Raw genomic sequence first — 15,023 nt, 5'->3', positions numbered from 1 at the left:
AAGTATTCACCGAGGCTCTCGGAATGGAGGCGCAACGAGTGAGCCACCATGCCACCAATCTCGTGGCGTACGGCCCCGGTACGTTCTTCCGACGGGACGAGATAGGTCCACTTCGTCGAGTGCGCCTTCCGGTGAGAAATCTTTCCGCGTGACGTCATGCGGACGGGTCCTGTGATACGAGCCGATGAGGTCGGCTTCGAGGGTAGCCTTGATCTCGTTGTATTGCTTCTTGAGGTCGTCAGGCAGATCCTCGTAGGTGACTGGCGTGCCGTCCGCCATCTCGGATGTAGATGGCGATGTGGTTGATGTAGACGATGGTCCCACCGGGCGTGCCGGAATGTGTTGACCGCCAAAACCCACCGGCGGGCAGCGGCCTTGTCAGCACCGTAGAGCCGGGGGAGCCTAGAGCTGCGGCCGGCTGAGACCCCTCCGAGCGACGGCCCGCAATGCTCTTCCGGTCACACGCGGCGTTGCGAAGTGCAAGGGCGTGCCACCTGACCTATACCTGGTCGGGAAGGTGATGAGGTTGCCTCGCTTAGTTTCTGCGGGGCATACATGTAAACGTTAAATACGAGCCTCGATCGGCTCTCGGGTTATCCTGTGAATCGGCTCAAAGAGCCGATCCACCCATGATCCGTACGGGGTGCACGAATACTTGGTGGTCCTGCTTGATCAAGATGAAGCTAATGAGATCTACGACGATTTAGGGTTTTCACCGCATAACCGGATCATCCTACTCCGAGGTTGGGCCTTGCGGCCACGCACGGTGCTCGTAAGCCGATCCTAAACAAGGCCAAAAAACCAACATGAAGTTGATCCTAGGAACATCCCGTTTAGGACTTGCGAACGCCACCCTACGTGCCACTTGGATCCTCCCCCCATTGTAAGGCCAAACTATTGCGGATATTAAACTAATCCTTGTAGAACAAGGAGCAATCGTAACGGATCAGATCTACTAAATAATGATCAAGCGGGGTGCCGCCCCCACACCTGAGATAGGCGTGAGGACGGCTAGATATGCAAGGGTTGCACTACGTAAGCATGCTTAAACGAAGAACAATGCTAACCCTAACACATCTAATGATAACTACGTTGCTCGCCATCAAAAACGCTTCGATACGAGCAACGCATGAACAACGTGGGGCTTGTGCTGCCTAGATCGCAAGATGCGATCTAGGCAGCATGTCGCTACCTGATAGAAACCCTCGAGATGAAGGAGTTGGCGATGCGCCGAGATTGGTTTGTTTTTGGGGTTGAACGTGAGTTGTTGTTTATTCCATAAACCCTAGGTACATATTTATAGTCCGGCGGACTCTCTAATGCGGGCGTGCACCAAACCGTGCATGAATAAGACTCTATCTCTAAACTAAAATACGATCTAATATGTTACAGATACACGGGCAATTAAGCCCAACTTGGTATAAAAGGCCGATCCACATACTTCTTCTATATATTTCTTCACACCCATCTTCGATCGCGGCCCACCTCTGACTTGGTCAAATTCTGGTGATAACAAGAGCTCAACACTATGCAATGATGCAAAGCAAGAACACCGGAGGTGTTCAAGTCCTTCACACTCAAATCCCACCAAAGCAACGAATGCTAGGATGAGATTGGAGAGGAAGAACAAGGGGGAAAGTCAACCAAAGACTCCAAGATCTAGATCCCAAGAGATTCCCTCACTTAGAGAAGAAATGGTTTGGTGGAAGTGTAGATCTAGATCTCCTCTCTCAAATCCTCAAATATGAGCAAGAATGGTTGGAGGAATCAAGGGGGAGAGCAAGTTCTTCAAATAGCAACAATGGAGGTGAGAGAATGGGAAGAACTAGTTGCTCAAGGTGGAAGAAGAGTCTATTTATAGCTAGGAGCAAATAAAACTGTTGGGGGGGAAAAAGACAAGAAAACGGGCAAAAAAACTGCTCTAGAAAGTTGCCCAGCCGGCGGCCCAGCCGGCCGACCGGCCCAGGCGCTGAGGAGGCCGGTGGCCGGTCCGGTCGGGCCGGCCTGCCAGCCGGGCGGTGCACATGGGCCGCGTGGAGGCGCCAGGCCCAGGCGGGGCGAGCCGGCCGCGTGGACCGCGCGTGGGCGGCGCGTAAGGCGAGGGGCGCTCGGTCCGGAGCAGGCCCCGGCCGGGCCGGGGAGGTGGCCGGGCGGGCCGGTAGCTGCCGGGCCCGTGACCGGACCGGACCGGGGAGGCCCCTGGATGCGGCCCCGGATGGCTCGAGCGGGCAGGCCGGATCTGGCCGGGTGGGCCGGCGCTCGGCCCGGCAGGCCGGCAGACCGGCCGGCTGCTCCTCCTCCTTTTTTCTTTTTCTTTTCTTTTTATTCTTTTCTCTTTTTCCCTTTTTCTTTAATAACAAATGCTCCCGAACTCCGATTCGAATGAAACAAATTTTGTTTGGAAGATAACAACGAATGCTATCTAATAGAAAGTGAAAACCCAAGAATCTGTAGGAGGGGATTTTATCATGAATATAAAAGGTAGAACCTTATATCATGAATAACCGGTAAAATCACCCAACCTCGAAAACGCAATAGAAGATGCATGTGAACTCCGTTTCGATGAACTTGGGCTTGTTGTAAAGCTAGCAACAAGCTCAAGAACCTCACATAGAGAAACACCAAGAAGCAATAAGGATATGCAAAGTATGCAAAGGGTTGAGCTCCCTAAGACGATGTGATCAAGTTACCCAACCGAAAGCCCCTCTTAATAGTGCGGCTATCTATCCTATAATCCGGTCTCCCAACATCCACCTTGAGACCGGTAAAAGGAAAACCTAGCAAGGCCATACCTTTGCCTTGCGCATCCCGCTTGATCTTGATGATAACTCTTCAAGCTTCACTCAAGCCGGAATGCCTCTCTTGACCAATGTTGCTTCGTGACGACTCACAAATGCTCCCCCATACACTATGATGGGAAAGCTCCATTGATGCACATCTTCACAAGTCCATTATCATCAAATGGACGGCAAGCTTCAAGTATGTGATTCACTTGAGACGCTCATCTTGAACTTGCCCAACTCAACCTTGTATCTTCACATACTCACATAAGATAGAACATGGCTAATATTGAGTCCCACATAAGAACTCCATCTTCATTTCTTCTTATTGATCATATCACAAATATATATCTTCATACCGATGATCTTGATGCCAATATACAAGATATACCTTTATCTTCATGGCATCCATACTTGAATCCAACACATGGAGAGCAAGTAGTACCTATGGAATATTCCTTCATATAAACTCAATGAAAACATTAGTCCATAGGGATTGTCATTAATTACCAAAACCACACATAGGGGCAATGTACCCTTACACTGTCTGTCACGAATTCGCGCAGAAGTCTCTGTAAAAAAATCAGAAAAATCTGAAAATTTACGTGCGTGATCCTCAGATATGTACGCAACTTTCATTAGTTTCGAGTTTTTCCGTTTGAGCAAGTCTAGTGCCCCTTTCAGGTTCGTCTTTACGGACTGTTCTGTTTTTGACAGATTCTGCCTTTTATTTCGCATTGCCGCTTTTGCTATGTTGGATGAATTTCTTTGTTCCATTAATGTCCAGTAGCTTTGTGCAATGTCCAGAAGTGTTAAGAATGATTGTGTCACCTCTGAACATGTGAATTTTTGATTGTGCACTAACCCTCTAATGAGTTTGCTTGAAGTTTGGTGTGAAGGAAGACTTTTATGTTGAGTCAGTTCTCCTATTTCTCTCCACCTCAAGAAGCAAACACTTGTGTGAACTGTGCATTGATTCCTACATATTTGCATATTGCACTTGTTATATTACCTTACATTGACAATATCCATGAGATATACATGTTATAAGTTGAAAGCAGCTGCTGAAACTTAATCTTTCTTTGTGTTGCTTCAATACCTTTACTTTGATTTATTACTTTATGAGTTAACTCTTATGCAAGACTTATTGATGCTTGTCTTGAAGTACTATTCATGAAAAGTCTTTGCTTTATGATTCATTTGTTTACTCATGTCATTACCATTGTTTTGATCGCTGCATTCATTACATATGCTTACAATAGTATGATCAATGTTATGATGGCATGTCACTTAAGAAATTATCATTGTTATCGTTTACCTACTCGAGGGCGAGTAGGAACTAAGCTTGGGGATGCTTGATACGTCCCAAACGTATCTATCATTTCTTATGTTCCATGCCACATTATTGATGATATCTACATGTTTTATACACATTATATGTCGTATTTATGCATTTTCCGGCACTAACCTATTAACAAGATGCCGAAGAGCCGATTCTTGTTTTCTGCTGTTTTTGGTTTCAGAAATCCTAGTAAGGAAATATTCTCGGAATTGGACGAAATCAACGCCCGGGGGCCTATTTTGCCACGAAGCTTCCGGAAGACCGAAGAGAAGACGAAGTGGGGCCACGGGCGCCGCCACACTAGGGCGGCGCGGCCCGTGGGGGCCGCGCGGCCCTAGCGTGTGGGGCCCCCGTGACCCCTCGCGAGGCTGCCCTTCCGCCTACTTAAAGCCTCCGTCGCGAAACCCCCGATACCGAGAGCCACGATACGGAAAACCTTCCGGAGACGCCGCCGCCGCCAATCCCATCTCGGGGGATTCAGGGAGATCGCCTCCGGCACCCCTGCCGGAGAGGGGAATCATCTCCCGGAGGACTCTTCACTGCCATGGTCGCCTCCGGAGTGATGAGTGAGTAGTTCACCCCTGGACTATGGGTCCATAGCAGTAGCTAGATGGTCGTCTTCTCCTTATGTGCTTCATTGTTGGATCTTGTGAGCTGCCTAACATGATCAAGATCATCTATCTGTAATGCTATATGTTGTGTTTGTCGGGATCCGATGGATAGAGAATACTACGTTATGTTAATTATCAATCTATTACCTATGTGTTGTTTATGATCTTGCATGCTCTCCGTTATTAGTAGAGGCTCTGGCCAAGTTTTTGCTCTTAACTCCAAGAGGGAGTATTTATGCTCGATAGTGGGTTCATGTCTCCATTAAATCTGGGACAGTGACAGAAAGTTCTAAGGTTGTGGATGTGCTGTTGCCACTAGGGATAAAACATTGATGCTATGTCCAAGGATGTAGTTATTGATTACATTACGCACCATACTTAATGCAATTGTCTGTTGTTTGCAACTTAATACCGGAAGGGGTTCGGATGATAACTCGAAGGTGGACTTTTTAGGCATAGATGCATGCTCGGATAGCGGTCTATGTACTTTGTCGTAATGCCCAATTAAATCTCACTATATTTATCATATCATGTATGTGCATTGTTATGCCCTCTCTATTTGTCAATTGCCCGACCGTAATTTGTTCACCCAACATGCTATTTATCTTATGGGAGAGACACCTCTAGTGAACTGTGGATCCCGGTCCTATTCTTTACATCGAATACAATCTACTCGCAATTGTTCTTTACTTGTTTTACGCAAACAATCATCTTCCACACAATACGGTTAATCCTTTGTTACAGCAAGCCGGTGAGATTGACAACCTCACTGTTTCGTTGGGGCAAAGTACTTTGGTTGTGTTGTGCAGGTTCCACGTTGGCGCCGGAATCCCTGGTGTTGCTCCGCACTACACTTCGCCGCCATCAACCTTCAACGTGCTTCTTGGCTCCTCCTGGTTCGATAAACCTTGGTTTCATTCTGAGGGAAAACTTACTGCTGTGCACATCACACCTTCCTCTTGGGGTTCCCAACGGACGTGTGTGTTTCACGCGCATCAACCTGCATGTAAGAAAATGAATCAAAGAGACGACGCAAAGCTAGCCAGACCAAACGGTAGTCCACGTCACATCCATCCGCTGGCATACCCACAACGACTTCGCGAAAGTTAGTGGCGTCTAACCAATTCACCGACTCACGGTGGCAGCGTCATAATATTCATGAGAACTAGGGAAAATGTCATAAAAAGGTGAAATTCAATTTGGTTCCCGAGTGCATATGCTCCCTCTAACAAAAACATATTTTGAAGTGTAAAAAATTTCAACAAAAAATTCTACATGTACATCTCCATAGTACATGTGTGTTTGTCATGAAAAACATATATTTTTTGTGGTCTATGTAAAAAAGAGAAAACTTATCTTGTGGAAAGCCTTAATTTTTTCACCGAATTTTGTCTTTTTACACACACCACCCGGCAAGTCAATTTTTCATGAAACGATTACGTGGACGTGTAGCAACTGAAGATGTGCACGTGCGAATTTTTTTGTTTCAAATTTATTACCATTTCAAAATGTGTCTTAGATAAATTATGAAATAAAGGAAGCAATATACTCTCATAAGCCAAAGCACTACTCCTCCCGGTCCGCTTGAATCATGGCCAGTCCCGATGTATATTATTAGAATCATCATGAAGCCCCTAGAGTATTTTTTTAAATAATAATAATAAAAAGAAGAACCAAATTTTGTGTTTCTAGGGACTTGAACCTGAGGGCTGGGTTGGACATCTACTTCTCTAACAAAGTGAGCTAGGCTTACAGTATCAGTAAAGTTATCATAATGCTTTAATCTAAGATCTACATCGGATTAAATCATGGAAAATGCCAAGTTAACACACAAGTAGTACATTCTTTTAGAAAAGGAAGCAGCTAGCATCTTGATCTTATTCTAATTTTCACTCTCACTCTATGGAATTAAAATCAGTGATAGTATCAGATATTATCACAAGCACTTTAGTAGAGTTAGCTCTTTGGACGCCGAGGACTCGACGCTGCGCTGTCCCTGCCGCTGCTGTTGCTCCATGCCATTTTGCCACCCCTGCCTCCCCAGACTCATCTCCAGGCTCGGTATCCTTGATGACGCGTGCTGCTGCTTCGTGCATGCTTGCTCTGCGGCGCTGCCGGCACTCCTGCCGTTCAACTGTAGTGAGGGCGACAGCGATGGTGACGACGATGACGACGACGACCATCTCTTTGCAAGACCTGCGGCGGACGATCTAATCCTGTCCGTTTCATCATGGCCTGCATCTACACGCAGACGCTGTCCTTTGTCCTGCCCTGGGCGCTGGAGCGCACCATCTTGCTGTAATGCACCGCCGCCCCTCCATCCCTGTACAAACATGCATGCTCAAGTGGTTCTTTGGCAATGCAAATGTGCAATGGCTATGGTTTTCTACCAAATACAGATCAGCAATATCCGTTCAGTCTTCAGTGCGCAGGATGAGTAAATGATGCTCGTCCGGGCAATACTCACGACAGTAAGGAGTACTACGATGCGATGCCTGAACCTATCGCCTTTCCAGCTAATAGTAATACAGGATCCGAGAGTTAACGAAAGATCACCTGGTTTTGTTTCATGAAGTATTGCTGAATGGACATGAGGTAGGGGCTAGGTAGCTGCATCCCGCCGCTGGCTTGCTGCTGGAGGTACGGCAGCTGCTCCACCGGCCGCGACGTCCACGGCTGTCTTCTGCAACTTGTACCAAATAATGTCAGTGTTCGCCTCAGATTTTACTCATCTCGTAACACAGTGAAGTTAGATGAGCTTAAGGTAATAAAGAGAAAATGAAGGGGCCTCTCGTGACCTATCACTGTGCATGAGGGTCCGATCCATGCAGGCAGGCAGACACAATGAGTACAAGAGCCAGCAAAACAGTTAAAACCATCAGGTCGATCGTCACACGAGCGAACCACGTATATGTGCGTACATGCGGCAGGAATTAAACTACCCCTGCGCTGCGCATGCAAGGCCCAGACCAAGAGGAGACTAGAGGCAAACACGACGAGCAGAAGACGCCTAGATACTGCATGCAGGATGCAGCTGCAGCCGGCGTAGTTCCTGCTGTATATGTCTCTCTCACTCTCTGTGACTGAGTGTTAATGCAATGGAACGCTGGCAAGCCTAGCTTGTTCCTGCTCGCCACTCACTCACTGTGAATTTAAGCTACCTGAGGCTGGGCTAGAGTGGGTGCGGCAGGCTTTCTCAGCCGGTCAAGCTAAGGACAATGGATGGATGGCCGGATGGAGCGATCACATGAATGGACGGGTGGGTGGACGGTAGGCAGGCTGCGATCGACTGCGAGCGCCCTTGTCTTGTTCTACTTGTCTCGCGCCAAGATTCCAGCCACACCACCCGGCGCAAATGGCCAGCCCCTGATGGGCGCAGGGGGACAATTTATATGGATCTGAGAACGATCATCACAATGCAGCGAGTCTTAGGCTGCTAGCTGCTCTCTCGCATAATGACATCTCTCCCTCTCAGCTGCATGCGATCGTAGTACCGCGAGTTAAGACAGGAGGGGAAAGAAAGTCTTGGCATCCATCATGATCAATCTTCCTTCCCCCAGCCGGGTGGTGCCAGTACTGATCATCGTGGTACAATGTTTTGCGTGATTGATTTGCTAGAAGTTACTTTCCCTTTAAAGACCTGTCCCCCATGGCCATGGCCACCCCAAGCTGGGCGCTACATGCATGGCTCTATATATATCGCAGTATGATTAACTGGAGCAGAGCGTAGAGCCAAGCTTGCTTTTAGCGCCTTCTCTGCATGGGAGTTTGGAATCAAACATCCGAGGACAATATGCCTGTGTGTACCAGACATGCAGCGAACTGTCACCTTGGCTAACTACAAACCCCACGGCTGTTGCTCTACGTGTTTGTGTGGGAATGGGATGTGTGTATTTGGATCCATGGGTGAAAATTATATATGGTGCTGAAATTAGAACTTCTTACTCTATTTTAAGGGGGAAAGTAATTTAAGAATTAGCTTTGATGTTGTGAAGTGAAAGTAAAATACTTGGTTTACCTTGCACTCGGTTAATATCCTTAGATTCGAGTCAGTTCATATATAATTGTACGGACAAATGGTTATGAGATAATTACAAGTGTCCATTAAGTAGATTTATTATATTAATTTCTCTCATGTAAAAAAATGATGGTTCAGCAACAGCCAAAACTAGTTGAGTAGGCCATGCAATTTGTGTAGCTAGATCATTCTGTTGTTCTTGGATGTGAATTAAACTTTAAGACATTTTCAACTAACCAACACCATTTAAATTTGACCCCACAATAATATGTGAGACATATATTTTATTTCCCCCCTGGAACTAATCTTCGAAATCATAATAAGACCCAACCAAAAGTTGATGTGGAGATCCCCTCTTTTCTTTATAGCTAATTTAGTATTAATAGAGGGATCCACATGTGTAGTACTACTACTTTCACTAAATGTGATAACCTCATTTATCCATTGATGTAAGAATTTCTGTCGCAAAAATCAAATGTGGTATCTTCAGTTCACATGTTTTTTACTTACATATATCGTCACTCAAAGCCTTCCGGTCTTATTAAAATGATAGTTGTTGTACCATGGGAGTTAATTCAAAGTAATTGTATACTAGCTCAAGTGAACTATAAAGTGAGTGTTAAGGACATTACTCCATATGAATCTACATATATTAAATTCAGGCGTACATTTTAAAATTTCAATCACATTTATAACATATAATTATATTTGGATAGCAATTATTTAAGTTCATGTGAAAAATGTCTCATGTAAAGTGTACTAGATTAAACAATTATAGTATTGCACACACTTTTACAAATCAAGAGAGGATGATTATGTGTTTTTGCATAAAAGATATTAAGGTAATACACTCTTGTTATAACCATTTCATACATTGCAAAAAAACGAATTTAAATGTTAAATGGCACCTTTATTATATTTAAATATTTTTAGTACTTTGGTGGAAAAATATAAAAATGTTACATGTCGTACCTGGATTTTCTAAATTCCTCCTAGATGCACATCAATTTTATTTCCCTGAAGCGCCCTACTAACAATCTATGTATCTCTTAATTCTCTTAATTGGATTATTGTCTGCATTGTGCACATCACATTAATCAGATATAGCACGTTGTGTGGCTTATGTCCAGGATTTCGAGTTCATGGTTGCATTTCCAAGTAAAATTAGCAGGGCATGTATTAATATATATACTGATGGCATTGTGCAATTTAAAATACATAATGTCTCATTATGATTTCGAAGATTAGTATAAACGATGCCAAAATTTGACAAGAAATATACTTTTCCATTGACCAAAATTCCATGATACCATATCTTGTGAAGTTATAATAAGTTGCCTTGGAGATCAACTAGCTATAAGTTTCTAGTAAATTATGTAAATAGTTATGACAGTAACAAAAACTTTTGCATCAAAGATTTAATCATTTTTATATTGATCTATAGTTTTCATGCATCGTCCAAATTAATCCATATATAGATGCAAAACCTTATTCTATTGAGCATCCTAATCCATCCAAGTTTATTCTGGAGATATCAATTAATATATTGTTGTCAGATACCTCCAAAATTCTGCCATGCAATTCAACTCCATGCATATATATAGTTTATCGCAAACATACAATCTGCTTAAATGCTTGCACGCACGGACTTTTTTAAAGGATATGCACATGCAAATAAAAACAAGATCGACATCCAAATGGAGCAAATACGGAGGCTGCAGACTTGCACACACAGTGACAAAGGAATAATACAAAGCAACTTATTCTACTTGCATGATCGACATATATTATTACTTGAGTATTATATGACTATAAATATATTTGCAAACCTTGAAGTGATGTTGCCAAACACGTCAAAGCTATCCACTTCACCACCTCTCCTCAGGAAGCCCATATCTCTCATCTGGACATGGCCTGCAGAACACCATTTATGCATGTCTAAACAATTAATAATAAATTATAATGATAAATAATTTTCGAACATATGTTTGTTTGTGGATGTATGGACCATTCAGTATGTGTTCCAAGAAACACAACTACAATTACAGCATCCTTTTCTATTTCAGTGCTAGCTTTGTATAGTGTATATATACCAGACTAAGGCGCATGCAAGCACCACACATAGCCCATGCCAATAATTCAGATAGGATTATGTGATTTGACATTACTGGATGTGATCATTCAGATAATAAAATATGTCTCTGAAAAGAAGAAAACAAACATGTTGGCCGAATTTTACCTGCAGCACATGATCTGTCTGCAGCAGTTCCCTTCACTGTTCTGTACATCTGCATCAGGTCAAGCAAATAAAAAATTAAGGAAAGGGAAGGATTAATTAATTTGTCAATGCCCCGTGCTGCCATTTGGTTTACTCTTGCAGCATACTAATTTAAAACTTATAATGGTACTATGAATTAGACACAAGGGATTAGGTGAAAGAGACAAGAAGTACTTGGCAACAGCTAGCTAACTACCTTGGCAAGAAAAAAGAAATAGTGGAGATGAGCTGAGATACATAAATCATAAGAAAAGACTAAATTATTGTTTCGTTCTTGAATGTTGCGAAACTATCAAGAAAAGCATAGATGATAAGAAGAGAAAAAGATGAGTTCTCTCGACATCTGGTTACTTGCCTGCAGGTGGCTCTTGACATGAGCCAGTGTGAGATCCTTCACGTTCATCAACTCCAACACTGATTTTGGTGTTGCTCCTTGAAGATAGAAAATATAGATAGCTTAATGTTGGGACATAGATATACATGTAATCCAAATGATTTACGAATCAATATAGGGATAGAAGAGACAAGGGATTTGAGAATAAGATTGCACCATATTTGTTGACTTCCTAAACATTCAGATACATTGGCTATCTCAGAAAATTGGCTCATGTGATTATGAAGTAGCTCCAATCTAAGCAATGGCTCTTCTTAATCAAAAACCGAAACGAACAAACTGAATTCATTTTCATGAACGTACTCTCATGGCCACCAAGAAGCTGGACGGCTTGCACGAAATGCGAATGGAGCGCCGTCGTCCACCGCATCCGTGGAGCCCTGGAGCTCTTCTTGCCACCAGCACCAGTACCAGATCTTGCTGCACCGCCGGAGGAGCCCGCCTGGCTGTCACAGGAGCTCTTCTTGAATCTCGGGATCTGGCTAGGTTGGTGCAGACGCTGCTGAAGGTCGGAGTGGCCATTGCGCGGCGCCGTCACCATGTCCAGCCCTAGACAAAGCTTCGTGGACTCTGCAGTGATGGCCATTTCGTCGCCGCCGACGTTAGTTGCTGACGGCGGGCTGATGTGGAGCGATAGATCCGGGGCAGCAGGAGCAGTCGCCATTGCAACTCACTGGCTAGCCGGCCGTAACAATGGTGCTGCTGCGACGATCGAGGAGTATGTGTGTGCGTGTGTCCGGGAAGCTACTTTCGAAGCTCGAGAAATGGAGTGATTAGGTCATGAGTGGTACATGATTCTTCTATAGGGGTTTGTGTTGTGTTCGTGTGGGTGAGATGAAGGTGCGGTAGTAGATGCATAGGGATGGGGGCTAGTGTGAGAGGGACGATAGCAATAGCAAGGTTGGTGGATCGTGAGGCCCCAGCAGAAGTGTACCAGAGAGAGAGGAGAGAGAGCTAGCTTCTCCCTGTTCCATGAAATGGTTAGAGCCTTAGAGGGGTGGAGAGGCTGCAGGCGCCAGGCAGGCACTAAAACCTTCGCAATTTTGGAGGGCTGTGACAACTGACAATGAGACATGGTCTTAACTCTTAGTTACTGGGTGTGGGATATCATGCACGGGCTAGCGCGACTGATTCCAAATGATATGGGCATTTTTTATGTATACTCATTTGTCGTTTATATTGTATGCACCGGCTTTAGTATATTCGTTTGTCACGGCCCATGCATGTATTTTTTGAGGTATCAGAGAACCAAGTTCATTAGATTCTGAATAAATCCTGAAATGAAAGTGATTCTGAATGAACTTTGCTCCGCAAAGAAACATGAATTGCGTGGACTTGGAATCAAATACCAACAAATATTCATTACATCAGATTAATGCTGACGTAAGAGAATCGAGTATTATTGACTCAATTTTTTGGAATTAGTTGTATCCAGAAGATCGACGTATACTCCCACTGATCCACTAAGAGTCTAGGAGCACAAAACATTATAGTTCAATTCAGTGTGTAGCCATTTTCTTGAGAGTTAATTTTATCTTTAGTTGGTTGTGTTTATCCTAGCTATGCAGAGGCCAGGTGTAATACTTTTTTTAACTAATAAAACGTTAAACGTTCATTACTGAAAAAGAAATTGGTGCATCTCATCTTGTTAAGAATAAGGTTGTTCCTAGACCAACCTATAAATGAAACAACATTTCATATTTTAGCTTTATTTTTTCTCCATTCCATTTAACAACTTCCCAAACATATCGGTAATAATGGTTCAAGATGTAATATTGTAAGTCATATATACGCCAGACAATACAAGCAAAAGGAAAAAAATGGAAGTTTTTATCCATGCATTTTGCATCATTAATATTGCTACATATATGATTAGTTTTCATTGTTGTTTGTCATCATACATCATTATCTATGCATTTTTAGTCGATTTTCGGAACTTTCTTAGAAAGTCCCGTTCATTGTTAATTTCTGAGAGGCAGAAAACCTCTTTTTCGTATTTTATTTATTTCGGAACTTTCTGGATCGCTAAAAATCGAGAAAAAATTACCAGATCAGTTTTTCACCCGGCAAAGGATCATGGGCAAAAGAATCACGCGAGGGGAGCCACGAGGGCCAAACGGCACCAGGTGGCGCGCCCAAACATGTAGGGTGCACCACCCAGGCCCATTTGCGCATCGGGCATCGTCTCGGCGTCCCTTTTGTACCAGAAAAGCTCCATCTCGTCTAAAAACCTAAGCCATACTATTCTCGAGATTTATTGAGGCGGCAGCGAAGGCGAAAGTCCTCTCTACTCCGGGAGAGGGCAGATCCAGCTGCACCGGTGCCTCCGGTGAAGGGGGAAATCGACGCCATCAACATCCCCACTCCTCTTGGCTTGGGATGAGGCATCTCCATCAACAACTTCATCAGCACCATCTCTATCTACGAGATCGATGTCATAGTTTGTGTTGAATTGAACCCCGGATATTGGTTTTAGTGTTATTGTATGTTCGTGATTGGTACTTTGTCATTATTTGGTGGGGAGATTATATATTCAGATTATTTTTTAATCATTATGCCTCTGGTCCATATCATGTTTAACATTTGTGAGTAGTTCCCCAAGTTCCTGAGGGCATAGGATGATCTGGCTATGATTTTATATGATGTGCAATGAGTATTTGGTCATGTTTTCTATCTTTTATGTTGTTCTATGATGGTTTTATGTGAACAGTAACTGCATATTACTTCACCCACATGGGCTCATAGATCTGCACTTTAATATAATGGATAAGTGTTGGAAGGGATGGATTGACAGAAACCGTTTTTCAATATTATGAGTTGCATTAGAGGGGTTTATGTCGGGGACCAATGACCTTATGGCTATGATGGGGCATTTATGTCTTAATCATTCCTATACTTGCTCATGAAATGGCTTTAGGACCCATCATAAGGGGTGTGCTTGCACATATCTATGGCTGCACCTAGCTTAGACTCCGTCTCTAATTGAATTAAGCTTGACAAAATATTTACCATGTTGTTTAGAACTTAGATGCTAGTGAATCCATGCCACCCTCGGGAACTTTAGTCTCATATAAGCACACACACTTGAGCTTATCCTCTTTCTGCATGCAGGATTGGGCTATACTCCCATCGAGAGCATTTACTTATTTGCTATTTACTTTCTGCACTTTATTTTTACTGCAAACTATACACCCAAAAACACCAAAATTGTTACTTTATTATTACTGGTTTCTTGTCAATTCTGCTAACCAATACCTTTAGCTCCTTGTGGGTTCAGCAACCTTTGTTATTGAAAAGTACTCCCTCCGTTCCTTTCTATAATGCCTATATATTTTTGGCATTTGTTTCAAAATGTAAGGTTGTAGCTTGGCTCTTTTTCAATTACCCCCTCTACCGGTCAGCTCCCACACGACAAGCATGAAAAAAATTCATACAAAAAGGAAACAATTAATTGAGATTCCTAATGCATGATCCCAACGATTTCTTAGATTTAGGAAGCAATGTTTTTATTTCCTTAATATAACCTGGTTGCACATATATGGAGAGTCAACCAGAGAGATTTGTGGGATTTGTTATGTTAATTTAGGAAGTTACCGATTT

The 15,023-nt window shown here is 43.5% G+C and overlaps 1 protein-coding gene across 1 annotated transcript; it reads right to left on the bottom strand.

Annotated features, from left to right (window-relative positions):
• Positions 1-6,579: 6,579 nt before the first annotated feature.
• LOC124699856 (protein PHOSPHATE STARVATION RESPONSE 1-like) lies at positions 6,580-12,257 on the bottom strand. Its single transcript, XM_047232085.1, has 6 exons — positions 11,727-12,257; positions 11,403-11,461; positions 10,991-11,039; positions 10,581-10,665; positions 7,290-7,422; positions 6,580-7,056 (listed from the first exon to the last, which is right to left on the bottom strand). Exons 1-6 carry the CDS (start codon positions 12,085-12,087, stop codon positions 6,670-6,672), a joined length of 1,074 nt encoding a protein of 357 aa, XP_047088041.1. The 5' UTR covers positions 12,088-12,257; the 3' UTR covers positions 6,580-6,669.
• Positions 12,258-15,023: the final 2,766 nt, after the last annotated feature.

This window comes from Lolium rigidum, chromosome 3 (genome assembly GCF_022539505.1).
Source record: "Lolium rigidum isolate FL_2022 chromosome 3, APGP_CSIRO_Lrig_0.1, whole genome shotgun sequence".
NCBI lineage: Eukaryota > Viridiplantae > Streptophyta > Magnoliopsida > Poales > Poaceae > Lolium > Lolium rigidum.
The sequence above is the reverse complement of the archived record's forward strand: the minus strand, read 5'-3'. Positions and strand labels throughout refer to the sequence as shown.

What these genes read in the sequence shown, in the direction of transcription:
- LOC124699856 (XM_047232085.1), bottom strand. Translation starts at nt 12,087, where the DNA reads ATGGCGACTGCTCCTGCTGCCCCGGATCTATCGCTCCACATCAGCCCG. An exon ending in GCTTCTTGGTGGCCATGAGA is followed by an intron (nt 11,462 to 11,726) that starts GTACGTTCATGA and finishes TCTATCTTCAAG; the next exon opens with GAGCAACACCAAAATCAGTG. An exon ending in TTTGGCAACATCACTTCAAG is followed by an intron (nt 7,423 to 10,580) that starts GTTTGCAAATAT and finishes ATTTGGTACAAG; the next exon opens with TTGCAGAAGACAGCCGTGGA.